This window comes from Diadema setosum, chromosome 9 (assembly GCF_964275005.1).
Source record: "Diadema setosum chromosome 9, eeDiaSeto1, whole genome shotgun sequence".
NCBI lineage: Eukaryota > Metazoa > Echinodermata > Echinoidea > Diadematoida > Diadematidae > Diadema > Diadema setosum.
This window is the reverse complement of record NC_092693.1, coordinates 12,295,272-12,323,176: the sequence shown is the minus strand read 5'-3', so window position 1 is coordinate 12,323,176 and position 27,905 is coordinate 12,295,272. Positions and strand designations below refer to the sequence as shown.

Sequence of the window (27,905 nt, the reverse complement as noted above, 5' to 3'; positions counted from 1 at the left end):
CGTTTGGTTCTGCCAGTAGTCCCTTTCTGTTCGAATTGATGACTGAATGTGACTCGGTCAAGAGGACCTTGGGAGAGCTACATACACTGAATACTACGGCCAGCGTATGCGCACACATCACATGCACACAAATTTCAAATCCATGAACGGATAAGATGTCTGTGTGCGCATGCGCTGGCCGTCAATTCATATAGCTCTCCCAAGGTCCTCTCGACCGAGTCACATTCAGTCATCAATTCGAACAGAAAGGGACTATTGGCAAAACCAAACGTTGCCCGAAGCCTGTTTTCAATACTTCAACTCAACTGGTAAGTCTTCAAATTGAGGAAATTTTTGGATTTTAAGTTGATAATAACCCGCGATACTACATCTGTCATGATCCTGAATGCTACAATGCGAAATCCCATTTAGCTATGCGTATGGGGCTGCACGCTGCTGGTCGCAGTTGTCATGCAATAATGGGTTTGTACAATATGTGTACTACCTCGTGGCCGTACGGCGGCGGCTCTGGTACAAAACCATTAGGCAAAAAAAAAAAAAATTGTTGTATTGGCGTAACCCGCCCGACCCTAAAAATTCCGCCGACCCTATGTTTTTTTGTTATTTTTTTTTTGCTGTCGATATCAAGTATCTTCTTGACTGCGATCGCGATCGCAAAAAACCCGGAAGTGGAAACGGCTCTGGGGATATCGGATGTACGAGGGAGAGATCTCGCTAGCATATAGCGCCTCGCATAGCCTCGCTTGGTCAGTACGTCATCTGTTTCCAACACGGACGCGTACTCTTATCATTCAGACTGCAATGTATTGTGCACAGTTTTGCCATAGGTTTCTTGTGTGGAGAACTTACACGAATCTGTATATGTGGGACTGTAATAGAGATCGCCGTGTGCGATGAAAAGATCGTACATATGGGTCAATTTGCATCTATCTTATCTAAGTCAAAATAGTAAAATATGAAGTGAAAACATTCAGGATAGGGATTTCAACGTCTTTAAATTCTGTGAAGGGGTATAATTCGAGTATTATCGGCCTCGTAAATGATTTTTAGAATAGATGAACACAGCACATACGGTGCAGCGGTTGTAACTGTTTACCGAGCACGAGTTATACACGTAAAATGGAGGTAGCAAAAAAAAAAAAAGTCCGCCCGACCGACCCTATTTGAAAATCTCATGTTACGCCAATACAACCTTTTTTTTTTTTTTTTGGCCTTATTGCATGATTACTAAGACATGAGAGCACTTTGGGGCAAGTAAGTCTCACAGTGTTAGTTATATGAAAGGTACTTTAACCTGAAACACAAACTAAGACAAGGAAATTCAGGGTACCAAAACTTTGTATTATCTTTAAACATGCTGGATATAACCTGCATGCCAGATGCTTGTGTTGATGAAAAGATAAAGCAGGACAGTGAGAAGTAATTCAAATTGAAGTACATTTGTACCAAAATTTTAGATGCTAATATTCCTCCAAAATGAGACCTAATGCCAAAAACTGAAATACCTACACGTGTGTAGTTTTAAAATGCAAGCATCTTCACTATAAGCCCTTGCGCAAGTTAACAACATCTCAATAGGAAGGGGGAAAAAAAAAGAGGAAAGAGGGTTATCATGATATCAACAGATTTCTTTGAATCTCTGAAGCTCTCAGAACATCAAATACAAGCCTTTGTGTTTTAGACTTTGGCAGGTGTTGGCAAATGATATGAAAAATACTCAAATGTGAGAGGAGGCAAACATACAAAATGATAAGTAACATGCTATTTCAAAACACAAAACAAAAAATTTTGATAAGCAAAAACTGTACTTGTAGGGTCATTGCAAAGTTGACAGCCTTTCATTTTATGTACCAAAGTCAGAGAAGGCAGTGTTTACCTTGTAAAGTGGGATGCATCAGGTGCAAGATGATAGTGTAGCAATAGAAGATTTCTTCTTTTTTTAAAATTTTGATTAGCCAGTGAAAAGGTTACAAAAAATAAAAATAAAAGAGTAGCATATGTCCCTCAAACAGTAGAGGTTTCCTGTGCAAGATGTCGTATATATTTGCAAATCACTTGAATTACAATTTTGTCAGCTTATCAGTTTTTCAGATTATGTGGTAATGATTTCAGTTTCTTGACAGCATACCTGCTTCCTAGTACAAAATATTTGTTGTTCATAAAATGCCAAGTTTTCGGCAGCACTTCGTACAAATGATTACAAAATGGTTAAATCACAAGTCTGTGACATCAACCTGGTATACTTTAGAAAGCTCTACCTCTACTTTAATATGATTTTATACTTTTAATATAAAAGTAATACTCATACGTTTTCTATGGCAAGTATCTTTGGTCTCCTCGTGTCAAGTCACAAGTCGCAGGTGTGTAGTACTGTTCGAGAGTTTACTTAATCAGAGGCCAAATGTTCTGTTGTTTTATTGATGACCACGTGATTGGCTGTCATGTCAGATGGTCTTGCATTCGGCTGCTCCGCTCGAGCCTTTTCTAGCTGCAGCCACTGGCGCTCACGCTGCATGTCTAGGATGTCCCTCTCTATGACTAGCTTCTCCTTTTCGATCTCCAACTTCTCCTTCTCCAAGACGAGCTTCTGCTTGCGCAGGATCAGCAGGTCCTTGCTCAGGGTCTCAATGTCCTTTTCGTCGTCGATGTCGCTGTGCGCGCTGTCTTCCGCCACGGCGCTGGAATACCTCCGCCGCTTGTACGCGGGCGACGCACCCGAATGCGGCATGGAATGTTGTGGTGGCGGAGGGTTGAGGCAGGATGATGAGAGTGAGGCGGCAGACTGGAAGCTGTATGGCCTGAAGTGGGAGCCGTCACTCTGGGCCATGGTCGTGGCCATGTGCGAGGGTTCCTGAGGAAGGCAGTCCTCCATGGGGGAGGAGGGGCCAGAGCAGGGTGGCTGCATCATACTCTGGTGGAGCTGGAAGTAGTACCGGGATGGGGGAGGCTGTAGGGCATGGCTGACGGGTGGCTGCTCCTTGGAAGTTGCCTCTGTGGGATACTGCGGGAAGCCATCCTCATCAGGAGGCATTTCCTGTGGCCACCTGAAAGTGGAAATGTACATGTAGGTTAACCACATTTTAAAACAGTGATTTCAACTTGGAAAGGTCAGACATTATTAATTCTTCAGCCTTTCTATGTACAGATGACACCTGTTATATCAAAGTCCTTGGGGCTGGCAGGTTTTTTTTATTATAGCGAAATTTAATTATAGCTAAACTGAACAAAACTTTGGGACCAAATTTGCACTTTGTTGGAACAAAATTTTGTTAGAACTACATCTGTTATTTAACAGGAATGCTCTGTAGTTAATATGATGAGTTGTAGGGCAATAAAAGTGGAAGCAAACTGGAAGCTATCTCTTTGGTTGACAGAGGAGGAAGGTATTGATGGCAAGAGGGATGTGCTGATGTGCTACATACGAGAACATTATGAATTGATGTATGTGTCATATTGTGAGGGTCTGTACAATATTTTAATCTTAGAATGTGATTGTGTGCACTAGTAGCCATGACAACATCATCCAAGAGCAGAAGATGTGACAGTGATTTTACTCAGTGTGTGGTTGAATTTGTTTTGTGTTTTTCTCTCCCTTGAAATGTTTTTGAAAGTGAGGATTTCATGCCTAAAAAAATATATATTTGGCATTTTTCCCTGTTTTGAAAATTCAATGGAAATGGGACAGATTGTGTGCCCCATTTATATAAAGTTTGGTCCCATCATAGTGAAGTTTTTGGCAAACTTGAAACATCTTATTTACTCCACTACAAATGGATTCGATCATCACCAGGTGTCTGTAATTCAGGGAGTGTACATTGCCTGAAAGGTATTTGAAGTACGTGAATAATGTGCCCTCTCTCCCGCCATGAGTACAATGATGTAAATTCTGGCATACCTGTCATCTCCACCTTCCTCTGTCTTGACCACATCATCTCTCTGTGGGTCAATGACCTCATAAACATCTCCTGTCCCGTCATTCCTGTTATCCAGGTCTGGGGGGTAGTTGGCTGCTCTCTCTTCCTGCACCAGGACACGAAGGAAAAGGGACAGGCAAACCTTATAAAATGAGGGCCTAAAGACTATGGCATTTATCTTGTTATATAGCAGACTTCTCACTAACTGTAAAACGAGGAATGTTCGTGCGCATTTTAATTTTGCGAATTTCGTAAGAGCCAAGATTCATGAAATTAAAGTGCACATTAAAGTTTTTGCCTACACCATACGCATTGAATGTTAGAGGCAACTCGCGCAAATTTCATGCGGCGAAGAAGGCTGTTGGCTGCAATTCGAAAATTCCATGCTGCGAAAATATTGTGTTTTTCAGTATATCAGGGTGCAAAACAAAGAAATATCAAGAGTTTTGACGTGCAAAATCACCTTGTTTAACCTGTTGAGGACGAGGCCAGAGTACACTCGGGCAAGTGTCTGAGGGAAATGCGTGTTGTAGCAAAATCTGCCTATCCTCAATGGGTTAAAGAGGGTTCTGTTATATAATGGACCATTTTTACAATGTAGGTTACACTGTATTATGTTATATTGTTATGTTATGCTAAAATTACCACACAGCATTAAAAAAAAAAAAAAAGAAGAGAATTCCTTTTGTCTGGTTTAGTACCATAATCAGCTCCTCAACCCTAATAGATAAAATACACAAACAAGCATACTACAAGTTTTACAAATGATATCATTGACTGGAAAGTGAATGATTGAACACAAGTCAATATACAAACGAACCTTGTTATAATGGAATGTCCCAGAAAACAAAAATTTTCTTGTTTTTAAATCAAAACTCTGTAACAAATGCCCATATGTAGGTAAATCTGTAAACATGTATACCGTGGAACCTTGTTACAGCAAGGTTGGATTTAGGAAGGACTTTTTTTTTTATAACGGAAGTCACCTAGGTACAATTGTAAGTGAAAAGCTTATATATTTTGTAAATGTATGAAGTCATGGATCTCTAAGAGTATATGCTGGCATCTGGAATTCCTACTGACTACACAATGAGCAGCAGCAGAAGCAGCAGCACAAGAGTGTGTAACAGTTTAGAGCTTTCAAGGATAGGATTATCGTGTTTCTCATTGCCTCTGAGAGTATTCGGTCATTCTGTGTGATTTGTGGTTGTGTTTTAGTGATGCATTCGGTGCTTTTAGGTCATGGCTCGTGTCATTCTTGTAAATGAAGTCACTGATGAAGAATGCACTCTCAGAGAACACTGACATTAAAAACTTGTATGACAAAGTACATGTACAAGCTATGCTTTCATACCCTGAAGATGAAAATTTCAATGTGTCTTAATTGTCTTTCAAAAATGACTATAATAATGTTTAAAAGAACAAAGTGATTTTACTGGCCCTAAAGAGTTTGCTATAATGACAGTCCACTGCTTTGCTGTCATGGCTTTCTGGTGGCTGCTATTTTGTTGGTCTGCATAGCCTGTTTTCATATTCAATTCAATTCAATTCAATTTTATTTATTCCACATGCTGAAAAGTTAAAAAAAAAACCCACAAATACATGTACACGGACATATTGCACATTACATTTACATAGGAAACAAAAGGAATGATGCAAACAGCTATAGTTAGCATGTGTGGGAATCAGAAAAAGACCATATAGGACTTATCAAGGCCGATTCCCTTACAGATGAATAGGATACAAATTGCAATCAAAGATATACATTTTTAGAATAAATCTATACCATTAGAAATTATTCATATTTCATGAAGATGTCAGAAACTCTCCATTCGGCCTGAAATAAAGACACAGCAGTTGTATCATTGGGCTCTACAAAATCTTAAACAGACAGGAGATCTTTAAGGGGAAATCCAATCCAAATATAAGTTAGTCTGATGTAAAATCTTACGTGTTCAATGGAAAATATTGGACTGAAATCGGATGAAAAATAAGGAAGTTATGGCATTTTGAAGTTTTGCTAATTTCTGCAAAACAGTTCTTGTACAGTGGATATGAATGTGCAAATTAGTGAGCTAACCATGTCATAACCTCACAATTTTCCATTGATCGTGTAAAAAAAAAAAAAAAAAAATGACAAAAATGCAACATTTCTGTCATGGAAGTCTGAAACATGATGTTATTCGTGGTTGAATAACTTCAGAATAGTGAACAGTTAGATATACCAGTATTTGAGCCTTGGACATAATTGCGTTTGAATGAAAAACTGGAAATTTCAAAATTTTATGTACAAACTATATGGTAAGTTCTGAGGGGATGATATGCTCACTTTGTCAATTGCATGTTCATACTGACCGTTCAAGAACTGTTTCCCGAAAAATAGCTTTCTTATTTTTCACCCGATTTTGATCAAAATTTTACTGTTGAATTGGTAGTATTTTACTCTTTCTTACCAGAGTAACTTATATTTGGACTGGATTTCTCCTTTAAAAGGATGGAGTTCTTGCTCCTTACCTCAGCTTGAGATGGGTTGTCATTGTTGAGTACAAAGAAGACATCTCCACCGTCCACCACATGTGCATTGGGGAAGATGTCAGACCACTCATCCTGGTAGATGCTCAGGATCTTCAGGGCCAATGCGGGAGGGGCATTCTCACCGTTTAGTCTCTTTGAGCTGTCTGCCATTACAAAGATAGAAAATATTATGCTGAGTAGGTTATGGGGGGGGGGGGGGGGAGACAATCAATGAGTCTGTTCCGTGGTTATTGTGAAATGACATGTATAATTGTTTAATTAGGCCGCCTGAATGATGAGCTCAGGCTAAATGTGTGAATTGGTTTGTGGAAACCAATAATTTTAGCCTCTCTTTTTCCTTCTCTCTTTTTTTTAATATTCATTTTCATAGTACCAAGGGCCATGAAAAATCTGTAAAAGAATGGCTGAAAGATTCAAGATTTTAGTTAATGAATTTCCCTCCTGAACCCACTGTACAACCTACTGTACAAGCTATAATTTTAGTGAGTACAAGTAAAATGTTTTGTGCATTGGGACTTGCAAGGCAATTCTAAGAGTGGATGAATTCACAATCAAGAATCATAGTGGCAGAATAACACAGAATTATTATCCCTTTTCTGAAGACAAGTTTGCAATTTCCTACCTCGGAAATAATTAACAGTGCATTTGTGTTACAGGAGGTTATAGTTTTGGCAAGTTGTTGATTTCGCGAATATTACTCATGAAATGTGCTCAATGTACTCAATGAATAAAGATTCACAGCAAATATACCACATACATGTACAAGTACAAGGTACAACTATGCAGTAATTGATCCCATTTTGAAACTAAGTCTCACACAACAAAGCATGGTAAATGATTGATGAGCATCTGAGCTATAGTAACACATGAAGATTTCCCCATACAAGAAGTCTGTAGCATACCAGCTGCACTACCTTTGTCCTTCCACTCAGCGATGCACTTCTTGGCCCAAAAGCAAAGGTTGTCCCACTTCTTTCGCACGTCCACAACGTCCCGCTTGATGTACGGCCCACTGACCACCTTGAGGGCTGTGCTGATCTCGTCCCATGCCGTCTCTCGGTCCACCACGGTGGTCAGACCGGGTCCCTTGGGCCGCAGGATGTGACGCCGCTTGCGATATTCGTCTACGAGCACTTTCTTCTCCTTCTCACTCCAGTTGGGCCCACGCTTACGCTTACAGGTTGACACTAGGACCTGTTGATTCAAGTGTGAAAAAAAAAGCAATGGCCTTAAAAGCAGTCATACTGTAGCAAACATAGTACTTTTCACCTACTTGATGTGGGAAATCTTTAGATTATAGAGAAGGAAGGTTCAGGAGCTTTGACCATATTAGGATAAAATCCATTCGAGGGAAAATTTCAGATCAAGTGCAATGAGAGACTGTTATGTGATATAATTTGCATATTTTTATTTTTTACTTTTACCGGTATAATATGCTGGTACACATTTCTGTAATGAGGTAATCGTGACCATCATATTTGTCGTGTTCAAATGTGGTTGCATGAAAATGGGTGCCCGTGGGTTGCTAAACATGTAGGCCTATAGACTGTTGCTTCACATAAGACCCACTAGTAGGTGAGAAAATTGTATTTGCATAATGTTTTTGACAAGTGAAGAGTTTGTCACAGGCAACTCCAATTATAATGAAGTCCTCCAGACAGGCAGTTTTCTTTCATTATATCATAATTTTGTTATAATCGCATGGTATTTCATACCGTAGTAATTTTTACTACGTTGCAATGAAATTTCATGATGACTGTGTTTGTTGTTACAGAAATACCACGAAAGTTCGTGTCTACACTAATGACATTGAATGCAAGTGGCAATTTGCAAAAGATATCATGCCGCCAAAAAGGATGTCAGCTCTAATTTGCAAAAATTTCATGCCACAGATATTTCTGGTTTTACAGTACCACTCCACATCTAATGTGACTGTTTTATTCTTTTTTTTTTTTCTTTGGTGTGTGTGTGTGAACTGCTGCGTTATTTAGGACAAATTTATGGGTGATTAAATGACTGAGGACCACATTGATGGATTTAGGAACAAACATCCCATTCTAGGAAATGAAAAGTTTGTCACTATAGTGTAAAAGGTTGAAGGCCATGAATATTGTACAAACTCAACCAGAAAGTCAGCGTCTTTCAAAACACATTAATATGCAAATACATGAGGAAAATGGAGGAGAGATTGTTTTTGTTATTTCTTAAGATTTAAAGGTCACTGTCATGCAGGAAAATTTAAAAGTTTTGTATGTCATTGAATATGTATACCAACCTATCTTTACTGCAAATATCAAGCAGCTAGGGGTTGTTATCTTAGAGGTGTGAAAATCTTGAATGTCCTCTGAACCTTGTTTGTGCCATTGGGGAAGTCTCGTTATTTATAACTATTTTCAGTGGCGTTATTTACCCATTGAACATTTTGGATTTAGTTGGAAACCCAAGATAAAAATTGTCTTTCAGTACACAAATATTGATTGGCATTCCTATGTAGGTGGGATGAAGGATGATCAGGGACCTCACACTTTGCACATATTTCATTATTGCCAACTTTTAGGATGTTCTCTGCAAAACGGCTTGCACAAATTTCAGTGTGCTTACTTTTCACAGACTTTTTGAGCAAGTCAAAGTTTGGTAAAGAGAAGTTTTGGCATCAGTCAATTTTTCATGCATACAACATTCTTGCTAAATTTCCAGCTAATGAATGCTGTTGCCTAAAAAACCAGGCTACAAAAGTCAATCCAAATATATATATATATATATATATATATATATATATATATATATATATATTTAACTTATTTATGGCAACACGCATTGGTTGCTATTGAAGTGAGGCTTTATCTTAGCAACCAATTGATCTTGGGGCAAGATATTTTGGAGATTTCCATCAGACACTGTTGGGAACATTTTATGTGATTTCAAGGGGGTCAGTGACAAGCATCATACACAAAATAATATAATTTTCGATCTACAACCTCTAAAATGTTCTCCAGATTTTGATTATTTGTGACATGTCACTGGAAAACATTGAAGTACAGGTCAAGTTTGAATTTAGGATCTGCAGGTCAAATACCACAGCTCATTTAATAAATAGAAATGGCTTGATAGCAGTTCAGGTTTTTGATCAATAACTTTTCATTGGTTTCATGATACAAATTATCAAATGTTATAGCTCATTTGATTGGAAAAAAAATAATCAGTACAGTCAGAATTTCTGATCAATAACTTTTAATTTGTTTCATAATCTTAGCATGTTCTGTTTCAGATGTCAAATCATGTCAAATCACACCTTATACTGGAATTGTTTATTTTTATAATCATAAACACATTTAGATGTTTATAAAGTGTTACAGAAAAGCATTTAGCAATAAACGCGTCAAAACATTTGTAAAATAAATACATTGACGCCTTTAAAAACTAAACGTGATGAGAGTGTTGAAGTGACGTGAGTGTTGAAGTGTTTATGAAATGTTTAAGTGTTTATGAAGGTGTTCTGATGAGGTGTTTATAAAGTGCTTAAGTGCTTATGAAAGTGTTCTGATGAAGTGTTTATGAAAGTGTTCCATTAAAGTATTTATAAATAATGTATAAATGCATTGAAATGTATTTATAGAGTGTTACAGATAACTGTTTATGGAAGTGTTTATCCCATTTTCTGTGCTTCTTTTTCCACAAAACACTACATTTTACAGTGTAATTTCATTCATTTTGTGTGGCATTGGCATCTGCTTAGCAAAATACTATAGGCCCGTTCACAAACAACGAAAATCAAAATTTCAATCGCGATCCAAATTTCGATTTTTTTGTTGACCGTTCATACACAGGGAAAAATCGCACTTCGCAGCAAGGAAAGAACGATCAGTGGCCAAACTGTGCATGCGCGAATCTTGCATGACCGAAGACTGACCCCGCAGTCCCAATAGAGTTTCGCACGCGCTACGAACGATGGGACGAAAAATACCGATTTCCGAATCTTGATCGCGCTCACACACACGACGCTTGGCAAAATAATCGTGATTATTCTGAAAAATCGCACTAATAGTGCGAGTTGGATCGCGATAAGGATCGCGGTAATTAGTGAGATTTTTCTGTCCACACCGGAAAAAAATTCGAAATTTTGATCGCGATAAGAAAATCGATTTTTAAATCGCACTTTTTCCCTTGTGTGTGAACGGGCCTTATGAGGAGTTGCTATGATAGTATTCAGTGTGTAGAAGTCCATTCTAAACTTATTGTTGACATTTTCAATAAGCAGATTACTCTGACCACAGTGTCGTTTGTATAAGGGAACAGATTATGAAATAGAGGAAAAGAGGCTTATGAGAGGTTTACCTAACAAAAACATTTATGCCAAGTATTGTATCTTCCGTCGAGAATTGTGAGTGTTGATGGTCATAGCCCTTTGTTACTAGCCTTTACTTGCTTTTCTGCTCTCTTTCCACAAACCTAATGTCCATTAGATGTAGAAAAATGCACTGTAATATGTTTGTGCAACAAAACGCAAAAGTTGTTTTTTTTTTTGTTTTGTTTTTTTTTTTTTGCATAGGAATGCCAGCACTTCATTTTCTAGTTATAATGTGAAAATGAGTCTGTGCTATCATGTGTGCATATTTGACATGGTGAATCCATTCCATTTGAAGCATACCCACCCCCGCTCAATGTTTGCAAATGTGGGCAAATGTGGACAAATGTGGTAAACATCACAAAGTTCTTGATGCCGGCACCCCCTTTTTTTACTGCTCTGATGATATAACGTGTAATTTGCTAATTATGAAAGATCAACAAAATACAGGTACTTCGATGGAAACAAACCAGAAAATAGACGCAGATCTCCTGTACAGTACAGTCTGTTAAATGCAAGAAAAGGATGATGTTATGTCTGCCATTTTCCAAACCAATGGTTAGGAAAACAGAAACATGTACACTTTATATATTATGTGAAAGTTATTCTTTTGAGGTGACAGAGTTTAACTGTAAACACATTTGTCTATCAGGGTTCCACACAAAATAATGCTTTTGTGGCAGTCATGGATGATTGAGAGTGTTATTTTCAGGATGATGAAGTAAACTATATGGAAACTTGCCAGCCTTGGAAGACAAATTATAAAAAATAGGCATAGCCTAGAAAAAGCAGCAAAAGACAAAATTGAGTTTTTATATTCCACCCAGTGCACACATTGACATAGATGAGTAGATTATCATAAACACAATGAGACAAAAGTACAAAAAGTTGTGGAATTTTCAAATATGATATTGGTCACAGTCATGTACCATTATGCAAATTTGACAAGGTGACAATGTTGTAACCTCACAGGTCTTGTGCTGATCAGCACACTATTCTTCACTCAATTTCCTTCTTGTTGAGATTGATTCAAGGAGAAGAGTCAGTAACATCAATTTTTTTTCCCTTCTACATGGCTTTAAAAACTTCACATGAGTTGAGGTCCCATGGATCAAACTTGCCTTAAATATGAAGCAAAACAACAGCTATAACAAAAGCAAAAACCATACAACCCACCCCCCCCCCAAAAAAAAAGAAGAAGAAAGAAGTGAAGAATAAAAAGGAGTCATGATTATTTCCATACATTCAATGATTCATGTATAAGATATCTTCTGGCTGAGCAGAATGCACGTCAGATATAAAGTTGGAGGAAGAAAAATCAAATTTCAAATTTGTTACACCAGATATTTGGCAGACTTTCTGACAGCTCATTAACACCTGTGCGGCCAACACTTCCTGTAAATCTCACAATGCAAACTTGGGTCATGCAATATCAACCACCATACTTGTAACCGAATCTCTCCTCTAAGGCACATCAAGTACATAAAATGCATCTTAGATATATACCCACATTTTCAGATTGTACATGTGGTACAGCACAGAGAACACTTAGTGTTTGTAATTTTATCTCGGAATCTCTGTGACGAGATTCTGTGTGAATGTACCGGATCTCGCACACGGGCATCAATTTGGAGTCTATGCGCCAAATTAGTCACATGTATCGGAGCTAAATGTAGGGAGAATTTCACCCAAAATTCGATTTGTTCCTTTTCGAATATTGGACTTCAGATTATTATTCACATAGCAGCTTCGCTGGGGAAGTGATGTTGTTTATCTCAAGTGCATGCAACGACACAACTTACTTGGTAACTTATCAGTCTGACAACTTCAGCGTGGGGAGCTATACATTAGAAAAGATCGAAGCATCATTTCAGTACAGAGTGACACATCTTGTAGAGAAATCACTTGCTTCACAAGCGATTTAGCTCATAGTCAAACATATGCAATAATGTAATGATGATACTTAATTAAACGAAGTCATCAACGTATTGAAAGTTCTGGTGACTGCATGCTTTATACTTATAGCTAAAGGCACTAATGCTTCACACCACATATCAAAAGTTCATCATCATCGGATTCACATACGAAATAAAACATCAGACAATGATTGATAATGACAAGTAACAATCATTCGCACTTGAGTACTGTAGGCCTGCATCAGAAAGTGCAGGTTGACGATAGAGAAATTAATTTGACAAGCAAAAAAATAGTTATACCTGTGATGGCACCATGTTGCAAAGACCTTATCACTCCCCAAACCTGAACCACATGTAACAGACAGGAGGGCCAGACCACAAAGTGAAGAGATCTGCATCCTAAGCTGCAACTGTGCATGTCTCCCCATTCAGTGTGAGTGAGAGAGGGAAAAGAGGGATTTGTGCATACCTATAAGCCTGGAGAAGGTAAGTGTGCATTGCCAATTTGGGCGGCACCCACTATGTTTTAGTGATTCCACCAATACTGGCAGCTTGAGATGCCAGGAACTCTACCACTAAAGCCCCAGTGATAACATTCCAAATTGCCTGACCTTCATCTGAATCTGATAAGGACTATCAGCCTGACTTTCTACCCTACTGGCAAGAGAGGAGAGAAGGGAAAAAGGAGTGGATCTCTGAAGTACTATGGTTGGCAACACTGCTTAAGTGGTTGACCTTTTAACCTATCCTTGGCTTCAGCCAGTACTTAACTTCACATGACATACAATGCATGGATGCAGCTGCCTAGCTCACTGTAAAGCATGATGTGTGTGTGTGTCTGTGAGAGTGTGTGTATGTGTGTTGAGTGTATAGCATGCTGCAGCTGTGTGTTGAGTTCCAATGGATGGAAAGGTTAGATTATGCCGTGTGCCTTGTGTCTCTGCATGTGTGTGCGAAACTCCACTAACATCTTTCACTTTGGCGTGTGGTTCACATTCCATAACTGTACTGTGTCTAATGTGAGTACTCAAATAAAGAACTGCAGTTAAAGATGAAGCTGCCAGTTACAGAATTTAAGTACGAACAGTTGATGTTGTTATGTAGGAGGGTACTGTAACTGTTGTTTCGACTGTTATGAAAAATGAATTTCAATGACAAGTGAACATAATTATGGTACACAGCTACAATAAAATAACACCCGATCCGCAGCTTGTTTCCTGAAATCAAGCAGTTGGAACAGGTCCAATGAAAAAGAAGAGGTTTTTTTTTTTCTGTAATTTATCTCTTTGCAGCTCACGGCCATGTCTTTACTTTGATTGTTTTATATGGTAGGCGCCCTATACTTACAGGGGCCCTGAAAACCAAATGCAGGGCTGCCAACATTGGAAACTATAGTTGAGAGTGAGACTCCCATAGGCCAATGCTGTAATTTAGGAGTCAAAATGAGTGAGATCAATAAAAGTGCATGCAAATGAAATAAAGTTTTAGAGTGAGAAAGGACCAAAATGAGTGAGTCTCACTCTCAATGAGTGAGAGTTGGCAGCCCTGCAAATGCATGGTGATTTGTGTTGATTTAAGATACCCTCAACATCACTTTTGCGGTGAAACAAATATCTAGAAACATTCCATATATTTTTAATGATTTTTATGCTTCCGCAACGAAGTGGCCGGAGGCATTATGTTTTCGGGTCGTCCGTCCGTCCGTCCCGTTTTGTTTTTGTTGATATCTCAAGAACCGTGTGGTTTTTTTACGTCAAACTTGGTATGAGGGTATATCCTTGAGGGATAATACTTTGTGTGGATTTTAGGGTCAAAGGTCAAAGGTCACAGGTTATTTTGTGAAAAAAAATTGAAATTTCATGTTTTTCTCCATATCTCGCGAATGGTTCAAGGTATCTTCATGGAACTTAGTATATATGCTTGTACTGATGGGCAGTGATTATCTAGAGAAGTTGGAGGTCATGGGTCAAAGGTCAGGGGGTCAAAGGTCAAGGTCAACTTCTCAAAATATCACTACTTTCCTTATATTTATGCAATGAATGAAGGTTTTGTTTTGGTTTTTTTTAACTTGATGTATACATGTATTACCCAATATATATTCTGTGGGAGGTTTCTTGCCAAAAGTTCAAAGGTCAAAAGGTCAAAGGTCAAGTGAAAGTGCTGAATTGCACTTTTTCCTCCATATCTCAAAAGTAACTCAAGGTATCATCATGAAACTTACATATTTATGCATGTTCAACCTAACAGTGATTCTCTTTGGAACTGTGAGGTCAAAGGTCAAAGGCCAGGTTTAGATAATGCTATTTTCCCGTTTGATACTGAAATTATACTTTTTCTCAATACCTTGAAAAATTACTCAATGCATAAACTTATAAATGGGTCAAAAGTCAAGTAAAAATCATCAGTTCCCCAAATACCTGCACTCTGACATTTTAATCATTCATCCAATTGAACCTAGTTCTAGGAAAGTGAACATTCAGCACATTTGTGTCAAACCTGTCATTTTAATATTTTGCCAATTGTTTGAAACTGTCATCACACATTGTCAAGACATTGTACTATAGACCTATTAGGAGAACCATGCATTATGGCGGAGGCATATCAGTCGCCGTAGCGATATATTTAGTTTCTTCTATTTTTCTTCAGATTACTTGGGAACGCCCACAAATCTTCCAAACCAATATTCCTCAGATGACATCATTTGTCAATCATTGCTAAAGTACTGAAATGTTTAACAAAAGACATTGGAATGCACCTTCCTCTCGACTCAGCATAACTGGCATGTTCCCTCGCCATGTCTTTTTTTAGTCACATTAATATCACAGAAACATGCAAGTTATGCTGAGTTGAGGGGAAGGTGCATTCCAATTTCTTTTGTTAAACATTTCAGTACTTTAACAATGATTGACAGATGAGGTCATCTGAGGAATATTGGTTTGGAAGGATTTTTTGTGGGCGTTCCCAAGTAATCTGAAGAAAAATAGAAGAAAAAATCATTAAAGATATATGGAATGTTTCTAGATATTCGTTTCACTGCTAAAGTGATGTTGAGGGTATCATAAATCAACACAAATCAACATGCATTTGGATTTCAGGGCCCCTTTAATGATAAAGATGGCCAGATTCAGGCAACATATGGGTCCTGTTTCAAAAAGATCTCGCTCAGTAAATTTTTCTTAGTCAATCTTTATGTCCTAAGATTGACTTACTGACTGTATTTCGCAAAGTTTTATCTCGATCAGCTGTAAGACTTACTTGATTTCAAAAGCTATGTAGGAGCCTAAAGATATATGGAAATTAGCCAATGGTTGGCTGCTGATGATCTTGTAATAATTTCTTAAGGTTCTCTAGGCATAGATTTAAAACTAGAAGCAAAGAATTTGGATTGACAGTATGCTTTTAATTTTTGATCATTGTTTGAAGAGGAAATCCACCCCAAAAATAAATGAACTTCAAAAGAAAGAGAAAATATTCCGGGCAGAATGATACAAAATGACAAAAATCGGATAAGTAATAAGGAAGATATGACATTTTGAAATTTCCCAGTTTAAAAAAAAAATTTTTGACCAGTCTTTATGAATATTCAAATGAGCCAGTTGATGCCATACCCTCACAATTTTTCATATGTGTTATGCTGGATATGAAATTCAGAAAAATTTATTATTTTTTTTCTTTAACTAATGCAAGTAAAAGCTTATTACCATACCAAGATATGTCAGAGTTAACATTTGTTCTTTTTTATCTTGGGTTGTTTTGAAGGCAAGTTTCATATTTATACAGCTGAAATACTAGTATAAGATTTTTGTCATTTCTGTATGCGTAATGAATAAGAAATTGAGAGAGCATGACATTAGGCATTTTCACGTCAGCCCGATGTTTCGAAATAGCGTGCTATTTTTAATTTGGGAAATTAACCCGATCACGAATTAGCGCGCTATTTGATAATGTGAATACAAATTAGCGCGCTAATTGATCGAGAAAATTTCTTGAGTCCAACTCGGGAAATTTGCAAAATAACAGGATAATCAATGCGAACTAGCGCGCTTTTTGACAGTGTTCGGGCTGATGTGAATAGGAAATGAAATAGCGTGCTAATTTGCGATCGCGAAAAATATCTCGAGCTTGGATTTTTTATCGGGCTGATGTGAAAATGCCTATAGTCGACTTGCTGATTTTAATGTTCATAACGACTGATCAAGAAGTGTTTTCCGAAAAATTGTGAAATTTTACAGAATGTCACGACTTCATCATTCTTTATCCAATTTTGATCATTATACCCCTGCATACACACGAGGGGTATATAGGAATCAGCGTGTGGTCGGTTGGGTGGTCCGTTGCAAATCTTACGTTGCGAACTCCTATAGTTTTGAAGCAATTTTGGTGAAACTTGGGTTACATGATGACATTGAGGTATAGATGTGCAAGACATGTTTTTCGTGTGTGTTGGAGAAAGCGTTGCCATGGTAACCAAAATTTTCGCGAAACCTTCTGAAGTGAACTTCTTCCACAGTATTTAAGCAATTTATTTCAGATTTGGTATGTATAATGATCTATAGGTGTAGTTATGCAAGACACACTTTATCTTTGCACCTGACAAGGTGTTGCCATGGTAATGGTATATTTTCTTGAAAATCTTGTGGAGTTAACTGCTTCCACAATTTTGAAGCAATTGAACTCAAATTTGGTGTACATAATGGCATTGAGGTGTAGATGTGCTAGACATGTTTGTAGTGTTTGTCGCAGAAAGCATTGCCACGGTAACCACAATTTCCCTATATGATCTATAGGTGTAGTTATGCAAGACACACTTTATGTTTGCACCTGACAAGGTGTTGCCATGGTAATGGTATATTTTCTTGAAAATCTTGTGAAGTTAACTGCTTCCACAATTTTGAAGCAATTAAACTCAAATGTGGTGTACATAATGGCATTGAAAGCGTTGCCACGGTAACCACAATTTCCCCCAAACCTTGTGGAGTGAACTACTTCCACAGTATTTAAGCAATTTATTTCAAATTTGGTATCCAGGGCCTATAATGATCTATAGGTATAGTTATGCAAGACACTCTTTGTGTTTGTACCTGACAAAGTGTTGCCATGGTAACAGCATTTTTTTGTTGAAAATCTTGTCAAGTGAACTACTTCCTCAATTGTGAAGCAGTCAAACTCACAAGATACTCACAAGGTACTACACACATAAGCACTGACACACACACATACACACATAACCTTTTGTCAAACCCTGGTCCAATTCTTTTTCATAGGAATCTTGGCTGCGGGAGTGGGGGTATTAATCACCTTTTATAATAGTGATACTTATAACACTGTTCTGCAGGGAATTTTTACATCTTTCTTATGAAATAACATTTTTGGGTGGATTTCTTCTTTGAGGAATTTGTAGGTGTAGCTATTCCAGTTTGGTCCTTCTACCTCACTCCAGATAAGATGATACAGATTATTTATTTGTTTATTTATTTATTTGATTGGTTTTATTTATTCTATACTGCAAGGTTGGCCTGTTCAAAACTGCTTTTAGGTGTAAAGTAGGAGTTCATATGCTGGTGAATTTGTCGCCATATTGGATTGTGTGTTACTACATGCATGAAGTCAGGCAGTGACTTAGCGCTTTGTGAAACAGAATTCAAAGTTGTGTGTAATGTTTTGCATGATTTGGGGACTTACACTTGTATGCATGACTTGAGTCCAACTTTGATACTTCTCTGTAAAATACCTCTGTGGTATGCTTTTCATATGTCTGGAGAAGAGAACTCCAACCAGCTCCCTGAATTGGGCTGCTCAGGACTTGAAGTCTGTACAAAGAGAGGCATTCCAACTCACTGTAATCTGTTGAGACTATCCCAAAAGGGTTATTTGAGAAGGTAGATATCAATTCACAAAATGTATAAGTTTATGGTAATCTACATTACATGCTATGTTCTGATAGAACAAATTATACATTGTATGTTCTTGTGGCACCAGTGTGCAAAGCAGCTGACTTTTGCCAACTGAGGACAAATATTGTAACTGCAATTTTTTTTTTTTTTTTTTTTTGAATATTGAATCTGCTCATCCCTTGCAAGAATGATTGTATTGTACATTATAGTTTCTCAATTTCAGTAGAGATTTTGAAATATCTACAGAAAAAATCTCTTATTAATCTGTCTTTCACAGGATGGTGAGGTAGATGGATTACCGGTCTGGCCTGTGATCTATTACTGTATCCGATGCGGGGACCTTGAGGCTGCTAAGATTACTACTTCCAAGGCAGCGTGAGTCTCCTTTCATCTTCCCCTCTCCTGTATGACCACCCTGTAGCCATTTTCTTGCAGAACAGCTAAAGAATAAAAGACTTCTGCTTTTTGTGGCTATTGTTACAATTACACTCCTGATTGAAATGCTGTGTACCATGAATTTGTGTTCAGGTGTTCAGCTTCATCTCAGAATACAAGAATACTAACAGAGCAGAATATGATGGTGCTGGTTTAAAGGGATGATATAGTTTTGGTTGAGATGGAGATTCAGCTTTTAACTCTCTGCAAGATAATTAGAAACCAGCTATGAAATATTAAAGAGCATACAATTCTAATACAATTCTAAGAGGAATTGAAAGTTTATTTGATGGAAGAGATATATCCAAAAACAAAGTAAAACAAAGCAATCGTAATAAAAGCTGGGTCTCACCTTTTATTAGGATTGCTTTGTTTTGGATATCTCGGTCATTTCAAAACCAATCTTTATCAAATAAACTTTTAATTCCTCTTAGAATTGCATGCTCTTTTATATTTTATAAGAGGTTTCTCATTATCTCACAAAAAAAGATGGAAACCTAGAGCCCCATCTCAACCAAACCTCTATCATCCCTTTAAACCAGCATAGACTTTTAATATTTGACCCTCCTTGGAAAAAGTGAGAATGCAATGTCAGGTGTATGGGTTTATACCACGTCCTTGATCAGTTCTTTCTCAAGAATGCAAAGCAGGTTTTCAGTTGAGTGAGTTACAAGATATGTGAGCATTTTGATGACTCGGCCTTTGTATGTCTGTAACTTTATGCAATTAAAGATTGATTTTGATTTTCACCTGATTATCATAGTTTGTTTGGAACACTTTGTTTCAATTAATTAATTAATCAATTCAATCAATAATATCTGTTCCCTTTATTTCTTGCACTATTATTTTCATTTTGTAAATAGTTACTGATCTGGGAGATTACCATCCAAATAGTTGTATATTAGTGAGTTTACCTATTTCTTTTTACTTTTCATGCAAATCAAACTGTCTGATTGCTATTCCACATGTCCTATCATGTACTATATAAGTTGTATTTGTATGATATTCAGTGGGGTCTCTTTGGAGACAACCATCTTTATCCTGGTAAATTGGTTTCACTGTGCATACATATAGTTGTAGATATACATGTGCACACATATTGTAGATCTGTAGATAAATAGGTTGATAAATTGATCTGTAGATAGGTAGATATATGGATTGATTGCTAGATTGATTGATAAACAGGTCTATAGATGAATGAACAGAGTGTTCTGATGAAGAGCAGCTGCCGTCATACCCATTTCTATTTGTTTACAGGCAAGATCTTGGTGAATTCAGTGAATACCTTGAAGAATACATGCAGAATGATGACAGGAGGTAAGAATTGCAAATGTGGTATGTTTATCTTCTTCTGTCTTAGGTTATATAAAAAAACAGAGGATGTATGTACTGTATACGCCATATATTCAGCAAGTCCAATCTTTCAGGAATCAATACTTCCCAACAGTATCAAGAGTGACCCACTTCCCGATTGTGGAGTTCACATAAATTTCGCATTCATGTCTGTATCAGATTTAAAGGACAAGTTTACCTTCATAGGCATGTGGATAGAATGAATGCAGAGATATTAATATAATACATCAGCAAGAGTTTGAGGAAACTCGGACAATCCGTTTAAATGTTATGACTTTTTGAAGTTTCTGCTTAGTCAATGCTGGATGAGAAGACTACTACAGCTTGTGATGTCATATGTGTACAACGATATAAAGAAAATATAAAGAAAATTCAAGATATTTTCACTTTTCTCGCATAATAAAAGAAGACTTGACTTCCCTCTTTGTGAAGGCAAGGGGGAATGATATTACCCTTAACATAATACGTCAGTGACGAGTCGAGGAAATGTGCACTTTTTTCAAAAAGTAAAATTTTGTGAAATTCTCTTTATATTTTCCTTATATTGTTGTACGCATGTGACATCATACACTGAAGTAGTCTTCTCATCCAGCAGTGACTGTGCGGATACTTTAAATATTCATAACTTTTGGACGAATTGTGCTATTTTCCCCAAAGTTTCACTGATATGTTCTACTAATATTGCTGCATTTACTCAACCCACATGTATATGAAGGTGGACTTGTCCTTTAATATTTTTGATGTGTATTTTTCAATTCACAATTAGCACTGGACTTGTGAAATTTGTAAATATGAAAACCCCACGAAACATATGGTGTATAGAGTATGAAACGGATGTAACAGCACATACCGCTGTGGAGGTGAATTCAAAGTCAGGCTAGGGGGTTCTATACCTCGTCAGTCATGTTTTAGAGGTCAAACCATTCAAACTTCAACATACCAGTTGAATCAATCAACACACAATTGGAAAATTGCCTCCAAACTATTGGTACATTTTTTTTTTTATACGCTGCCAATGAAAACCCGTAGCTTTTTTGCACATCCCATATTTTCGGCAGAAGTTGCTTGGCAGATACCAGTATGTGAGCAAAAAAAAAAAAAAAAAAAAAAAAAAAAAAAGACCCACGAACAAAAACAAAGTAAAAGAATATCAAATAACCCTCCTCAGAAATGAAGTGTTTTGAAACTCAGCAGTTTTATTCAGGTTTTATTTGTTGTTGTTGTTTTATTTTTTCTAGGGGGGGGGGTTGTCACATGACATCTTCCCTTGTCGTATGGGATCTCTTGCCTGCCTCTCTACACTAATGATATCTAAACCAGTTGCCTCCGCTCAAAGACACCAGCAAGATGCACATTCGCACTGCTTACCCAAAAAATTCAATATTCTGGTTATTCACCAAATTTTCTTGCTCCTCCCTCCCCCCCCCCCCCCCCCCCCCGCCCAAAAAAAAGAAAAAAAAAAGTTTTGGGTTTTTCTGGCAGTGTTCATGATACATCAAAAAACTCTGGTATTTCCCATTTGGTTTGCTTGTTTGTTTGTTTGTTTGTTGTTGGTTGGTTTTTGTTGGTTTTGCAATATAAATGCCTTGTATGATTAAACCTAATGTGATGTATGAAACAGTGTGTTGGAGAAGAATGAGATTCCAGCTGGCCTTCAGACTTTCACACCGTACAATAAAACTTGATTAGCAGGAAATGTGATTCCTATTTGTGCTAACAAAGTACGGGTAGTTCTCCAGATCTGTGAAATCACTTAGTCACATAATCTGCGATAAAACACATGTTAGACCAATCATGTGTTATGCACCGGAAATGCCATTTCCTCAAAAGACATTATTTCATGGCTGCTCACATTACTTTCAAGTATGTGTTCTTGCTTCTCCAAGACAGATTATGAAATCAAGCCCTTTGGTCTGTGGATGCATAACATTATTTGGAAGTTTACTGTATCTGCCATATATTTTAGCGAGTCATAATTTTTTCGCGAATCAGGACTTCTCGACAATTTTGAGAGTGGTTAAATTCGCACTTGTGGAGTACAGTAATGAATGGAGAAATGTATGCGTGCACATCACATTCATGTCGGGATCAGAGTTGATATTTTCACTTGTTTTTTAAATTCGCGAATAGCACATGACTCGCAAAATTTGTGAAAATAAAAACCTTGCAAAATACACAGTGTACACAGTTTCTATGAAAATCTAATGTCATACATCCAGACCATGAAATCAACGTAGGGGATTTTGTTGTTGACTTGCCCGCATTCAAACTGTTGTAGCTTTTTTTTTTTTTTTTTTTTTTTGCTGCTTGTCCAACACAGATCAAACTTTGACCGACCTTCTGCCTTAACCCATGGAAGACTAGTCCCGACTATTCTTGGACTGGGGTACTGAAATGGGAAATGTTTTAGGAAAAATCAGACCGTCTTCAATGGGTGACAGTCACGATTTTATTTTGAAGAAAATTCCCTATTATATTTTTAATAGATAGATGTTAGATTACATCATTTTCTAACTGTATATATGGAACTGGAAAAATGGACAGATTCATAACTCTAAAGAACTCTGTAAAGCAAACATTATCAGAGCTGTTGAAGGGTCAATTTAATTGTCACACTGCATGTTCATATCTGTTCAAAGTCAAGTACTTGTCAGTGAGGGAAGATGGGAAACTGATATCCCATTTATACACAAAGTTGGGCCCAGAAGCACCCCTGAAGCACTTTGGTTTATGTCGCTCTGACCCTGAGTTCGTTCAAACAGAGAATCGCTACACACATATGAAGTGGCTGAGAGGGGAGCATGAATCTAATGGTGACCTTCCAAGTGTGCAGGAACTTCTAATAAATAACTGTATGCACAGCGCGCGCCGCATACAACTTCTGAAACACTCTGAACTTTGGTGACCATTTATATAGAGTTTAGAGCGCTTCTGCGGTGCTCGTAGAATGCTCTGAATGCCTTGTATAAATGGGGGATTATAAATCCTCTTTCCCATACACTGTGTAGGTCTATCATGTTAACTTGTGCGATTTACTGTATACGCCATATATTTAGCAAGTCAAAATTTTCACGAATCGGGACTTCCCAACAATTTCTTGAGGGGTTAAATTTGAGATGATGGCGTGGAGAACTGAATGGAAAATTGTATGCATGTATGTTGTATTCATGTGAGGATCAGAGTCAAAATTTTTGTGTGTCTTTAATTTCGCGAATAGTGCCTGACTCGCAAAATGCATGAAAATCAAAACCTCTTCAAATATTTGGTGTATACACAGGATACAGTATGCATGCAGAGAGACTTTCAAAGTGTCTTTACTGGGTCAGTAACCTTCATGTGTTCTCTTTGATCTGTTGTCCAAGGTTATCACCAAGCACAGAGACCAAGCTCAGGTTACACTACAGGAGGGCTGTCAGGAGTAGCACCGATCCATTCAAAAGGTAACATCAACTTGAGAAATGTCCTTACCACAATGTTCTTTTTCTTTTTTTTTCGTCCTCTTTTTAGAGCTCACTTGAGGTAAGGGCTGCTGTTAGCTATTGCAATCACTGTACATGTATGTCCATCATTTGTCAAACTAGGCAAGAATCATATTTAGAGGTAGAAAAAAAAAAAGAGTATCACCTGGTATAGGTGGTGTGTGTGTGTTTGTGTGTGTATTAATTTTTCCATTTGAATGGTGCTAAGTAGGAGTAGTAAGATCATTGAACAACAACTCTATTGATATGTTGTCATTGAAATATGTCATCTTCTTTTGAGTTGACTTCCATCTGATTCCTTTGAGGATGATTACAGGAAATATGATATCACAATATGTAACGTAGATGTGTGAAATATACAATTAAAATGAAAGAACCCCAAATGAGAAGAAAGGGAAAAAAAACACATTCCTTCCTCCCCCCCCCCCCTCCAAAAAAAGGGGGGCATCCTATCATCTTCCGTCATAACTGTTTTGTATTTTTTTCTGTCAAATTTTTATTGGGGCAGCCTTTCGTTGACTTCAGGTCAGAGAGTCTAATGATGAGTCTTTATCCTTGCGCTCGTAGTGCATTGACCTCTCTTGTACTCCACCTGTCTCCCCGGAGATGGGCGGGGCTGTGAGAGGGGCGTGTCACAGTGCTTGACAACCATAGGCCCCCTCAGCGGGGAGGGCCATGTAGAATGGCAGCCCAGCTGGGGGCTGAGGACTCTCTAGATCCTGTCAAGTCTCTTGTCGAGTTTAAAATATTAGCTAACCCTTAGCATTCTGTCTGTTAGTGTTCTTCGAAGTTTAGCTGCTGTAGCTATAGTGTATAAATGCCTTGTTCGGCAAGACTGAGAGCTATTAGAATGGTGACCTCACAGTAACCCCAGGTTGCCCAAGGTACTGGTGCCAATTGACTCCCCACCCCCCCCCCCAAAAAAAAAAAATAATAATAATAATAATATTAATAAATAAATAAATAAGTAAAATGAAATAAAATAAAATAAGTAAGTTAAAAGCACACACACACACACACACACACACACACACACACAAACAAACACACTCTACAGCAAACAAATAAACACACAAGAACAAACCAGATTTGATTGAGATACTTATAGTAGTAAGAAAACAAAAACACCCATATGATTTTCCAAATATATGTTTCTCAAGATGTAAAAAATACTATGTTCGTTCAGATGTGGCAAGTTATCGGGGCAATGTTTTATGACTTCTCCTGACTGATTCAATTTTATGTGCCAACCAAGACTATCAGTCATGATCCAATGCACACCAGACGAGCATCTCACAAAGTCCCAAGTCAAGTTCAGATCTAATGAACTCTGTTTAATCCTTTATTGCATCTACCGTTATGCAGAGCGGTATACTGTCTGCTTGGTCGGTGTGATACTGTGGACAACCACTCAGAAGTGGCCGAGAAGACTGAGGATTATCTCTGGCTGAAGGTAGGAAAAACGCATTCTCTGAAACCTTTTGTTTGTGGTTGCCATAGTGCTCTGTCAGGATGACTCCCGGTGTTATCGTTGTATTCCTGCAGGCTCATGCAAGTTACATATTCTTAACTGCCAACTGTTCCTAAAGATTGTGTGTATTTTGTCATGAAAGGAGTTCAATTTAGAGTGGAGTTCTTTTCTTTTTTTTGTAAAGTCTATCAGTAACAAATTCAGTGTGAAAGATTGATGAAGAATCCTTTCTTCCACATTTTTTTTTATTGCACATTTCATTTGGATCCTATCTGTTGTGCTTCTGTGTTGGGGGACGCACAGATAAAAATAATCTGCTGGTTATGGAATTAATGGAATACATATCACCATGTCAATGAGAGTGGAGACTGAAGATGAGATGGAAAAAAAAAAAAAAAAAAAAATTCGCTTGCAGTGAAACGTGCCCGGAAGGTGGCAAGACTCATAAATTGGCATTTATTAATATGGCTCATAGGAGGAAAACATAATCCTTCCAAAGTTTCTAGTATTCTGTAAGGGGGAGACTGATTTCTCAGGGCATTATCCCCCTGTTTCACTACCTTGTTCAAATATTGCAGGTGTTCCCCAATCCAGAAGCAATGACCCCTTAAACCCTGATGATGAAAATATCTTTTCCAGATTAATTTGTCTTTGCTTTTTGTTAGTTTGGTTATATGATAACTTTGTAATGGGCCAATTTCATGTTGTTGTTCCAATTTTTTCCCTCTCCTCATAATCCATGCTCCCCTTGCAGCTAAGCCAAGTTCAATTTGGTGATAGCTCAACGACCGCAGGTCAAAGTTCATCGGATAAGCTGACCTTGCAACAGCTTCAGACCACACTGTTGGAAGAGTACGGAGAGAGCCACTTCAATGCGCACCAGAATCCTTATCTCTACTTCAAGGTCGGTGTAGCGGGCTGACTTTTATCTGAACTCTGTTTGAAAGATTGAGAAAGACGTGCTGTGCCAAACATTCATGCTTCTATCACGTGCAAAGTATTGTTTTAAATTCAGTTAAACTTTCTGTAGATTCCCCATTTTGTCATGGGGATCGTTATCTGAAGTAGGGTTGATACCGTAGGCTCCCCAAACCTTGGAAGTTGTTTTGATAATGAGGGATTGTACAGCTCTCAAAAGTCTTGTGCGAAAGTTAGAGGTCATGAAAGGTCACATGTTAAAAGTTTAAACTTTTCCACACTCTCACTTGGTTTAGTAAGTGATGGATTGTTTTTAGTGAAAAAAGTATGGGTATGCTTCTTGTACATAATTACTCGTGTACACTTTACCACTGATTACCTTTCTGTGTTCAGCTTTTAAATTCTGTTCCATTTATCTATTTCACAAGTCAACAGTGCACTCAGAATTGTCGTAACCGGGCAATAATCAATAAAATAGTTGTCATAAGTCATAATAGCTTTGACTTCATTTTATCCGTGTTGCTGTTAAAGCAGGTTTATCTTTTTTTCACTGAATTGTGGCCAAAAGTTTTATATTCAGTATTGTTTATACCCCTCTGGTTACATTTTTGTGAAAAAATTGACAAAGATACAGCATGTCATTGATAGACCTGTCATCATGATTTCTTTTGTGTTTGTGTTTCATATTTCCAGATACTGTTTCTCTCAGCCCAGTTTGAGAGTGCCATAGAGTTCCTGTCTCGAAATGACGGTGGCCTGCGAAGCCATGCTGTGCATGCGGCGATTGTCCTCCACGAGCTTGGGCTGCTGGCCCTACCGGAGAACATCCAAGCACAACTCCGTAAGCTCCTTGGACTTACTGCCAACTTCCTCTGCCATGCGATCTCTTATCTTTCTCGTCTCTTGTGACACGTTGAGATTGCCAGGATCGGTTTTCCTGTTGGCGATATAAGCAAAACCTTTTCTGAATGTTGCCACTCTCTAGATTGCATAAAAGTCTCTTCACTTGGCAGAGATGAGTCTGAAAATACCTCTGTATTCAAATTTTCAGTCATCGGGTCTTGAAATGGTGTACATTGGAGATGGTGGATATGCATTACTGCAAAGTTCTATTTATGGGGCAGGCTCATGGATAAGCTGCACCCTTACTGTGGAAGTTGTCCAAAAAAAAAAAAAAAAAGAGAAAATTCCAACCTAAGTCTTATGTGTGTTTGTACACAGGACCAGAGTATGTTAATTGTGTACATGCCACTATAAAACCTTTTCTCTATTGAATGGGAATATAAATGCCACCAACCAATTTCTGCAATGTTTTTGAAAAGCCACTAGCAAACTCTTCATCACATGTGGCAAATTATGATAATATGGCAATGATGATAGAGTAAAGTAAATATGATACATTGATTTGCTGAATGCTACTTGGTGGAATTATTTGAGTGATAACTGATTAGAAAATATTCTTTTATTTCATTTTGACAGTGAGTAGGAATCCACAAGATCCGGAGCCAATGCGACGCCTCAACTTTGTGCGCCTCATCAGTATGTACACCTCAAAGTTTGAATCAACGGACCCAAGAGAAGTGCTCCAGTATTTCTACTTGCTCAGGTTGGTTTGCTTGCAGGTTTAGTTTTCCTTTCAGGCACA

The 27,905-nt window shown here is 37.8% G+C and overlaps 2 protein-coding genes across 2 annotated transcripts in view; one reads left to right on the top strand and one right to left on the bottom strand.

The window, feature by feature from the left end:
* Positions 1 to 27,905, top strand: part of LOC140233494 (nuclear pore complex protein Nup93-like) — a 47,730-nt gene that overhangs the window by 12,281 nt on the left and 7,544 nt on the right. The window contains exons 9-15 of the mRNA XM_072313612.1: positions 18,882 to 18,979; positions 20,297 to 20,356; positions 23,755 to 23,832; positions 25,237 to 25,324; positions 26,097 to 26,246; positions 26,954 to 27,101; positions 27,740 to 27,866. Of these exons, the coding sequence (XP_072169713.1) occupies positions 18,882 to 18,979; positions 20,297 to 20,356; positions 23,755 to 23,832; positions 25,237 to 25,324; positions 26,097 to 26,246; positions 26,954 to 27,101; positions 27,740 to 27,866 (749 nt within the window). The remainder of the gene's footprint in view (positions 1 to 18,881; positions 18,980 to 20,296; positions 20,357 to 23,754; positions 23,833 to 25,236; positions 25,325 to 26,096; positions 26,247 to 26,953; positions 27,102 to 27,739; positions 27,867 to 27,905) is intronic.
* Positions 1,255 to 13,133, bottom strand: LOC140232709 (uncharacterized). The gene is made up of 5 exons (XM_072312827.1): positions 13,011 to 13,133; positions 7,352 to 7,643; positions 6,429 to 6,592; positions 3,896 to 4,125; positions 1,255 to 3,044 (listed from the first exon to the last, which is right to left on the bottom strand). Exons 1-5 carry the CDS (start codon positions 13,023 to 13,025, stop codon positions 2,387 to 2,389), a joined length of 1,359 nt encoding a protein of 452 aa, XP_072168928.1. The 5' UTR covers positions 13,026 to 13,133; the 3' UTR covers positions 1,255 to 2,386.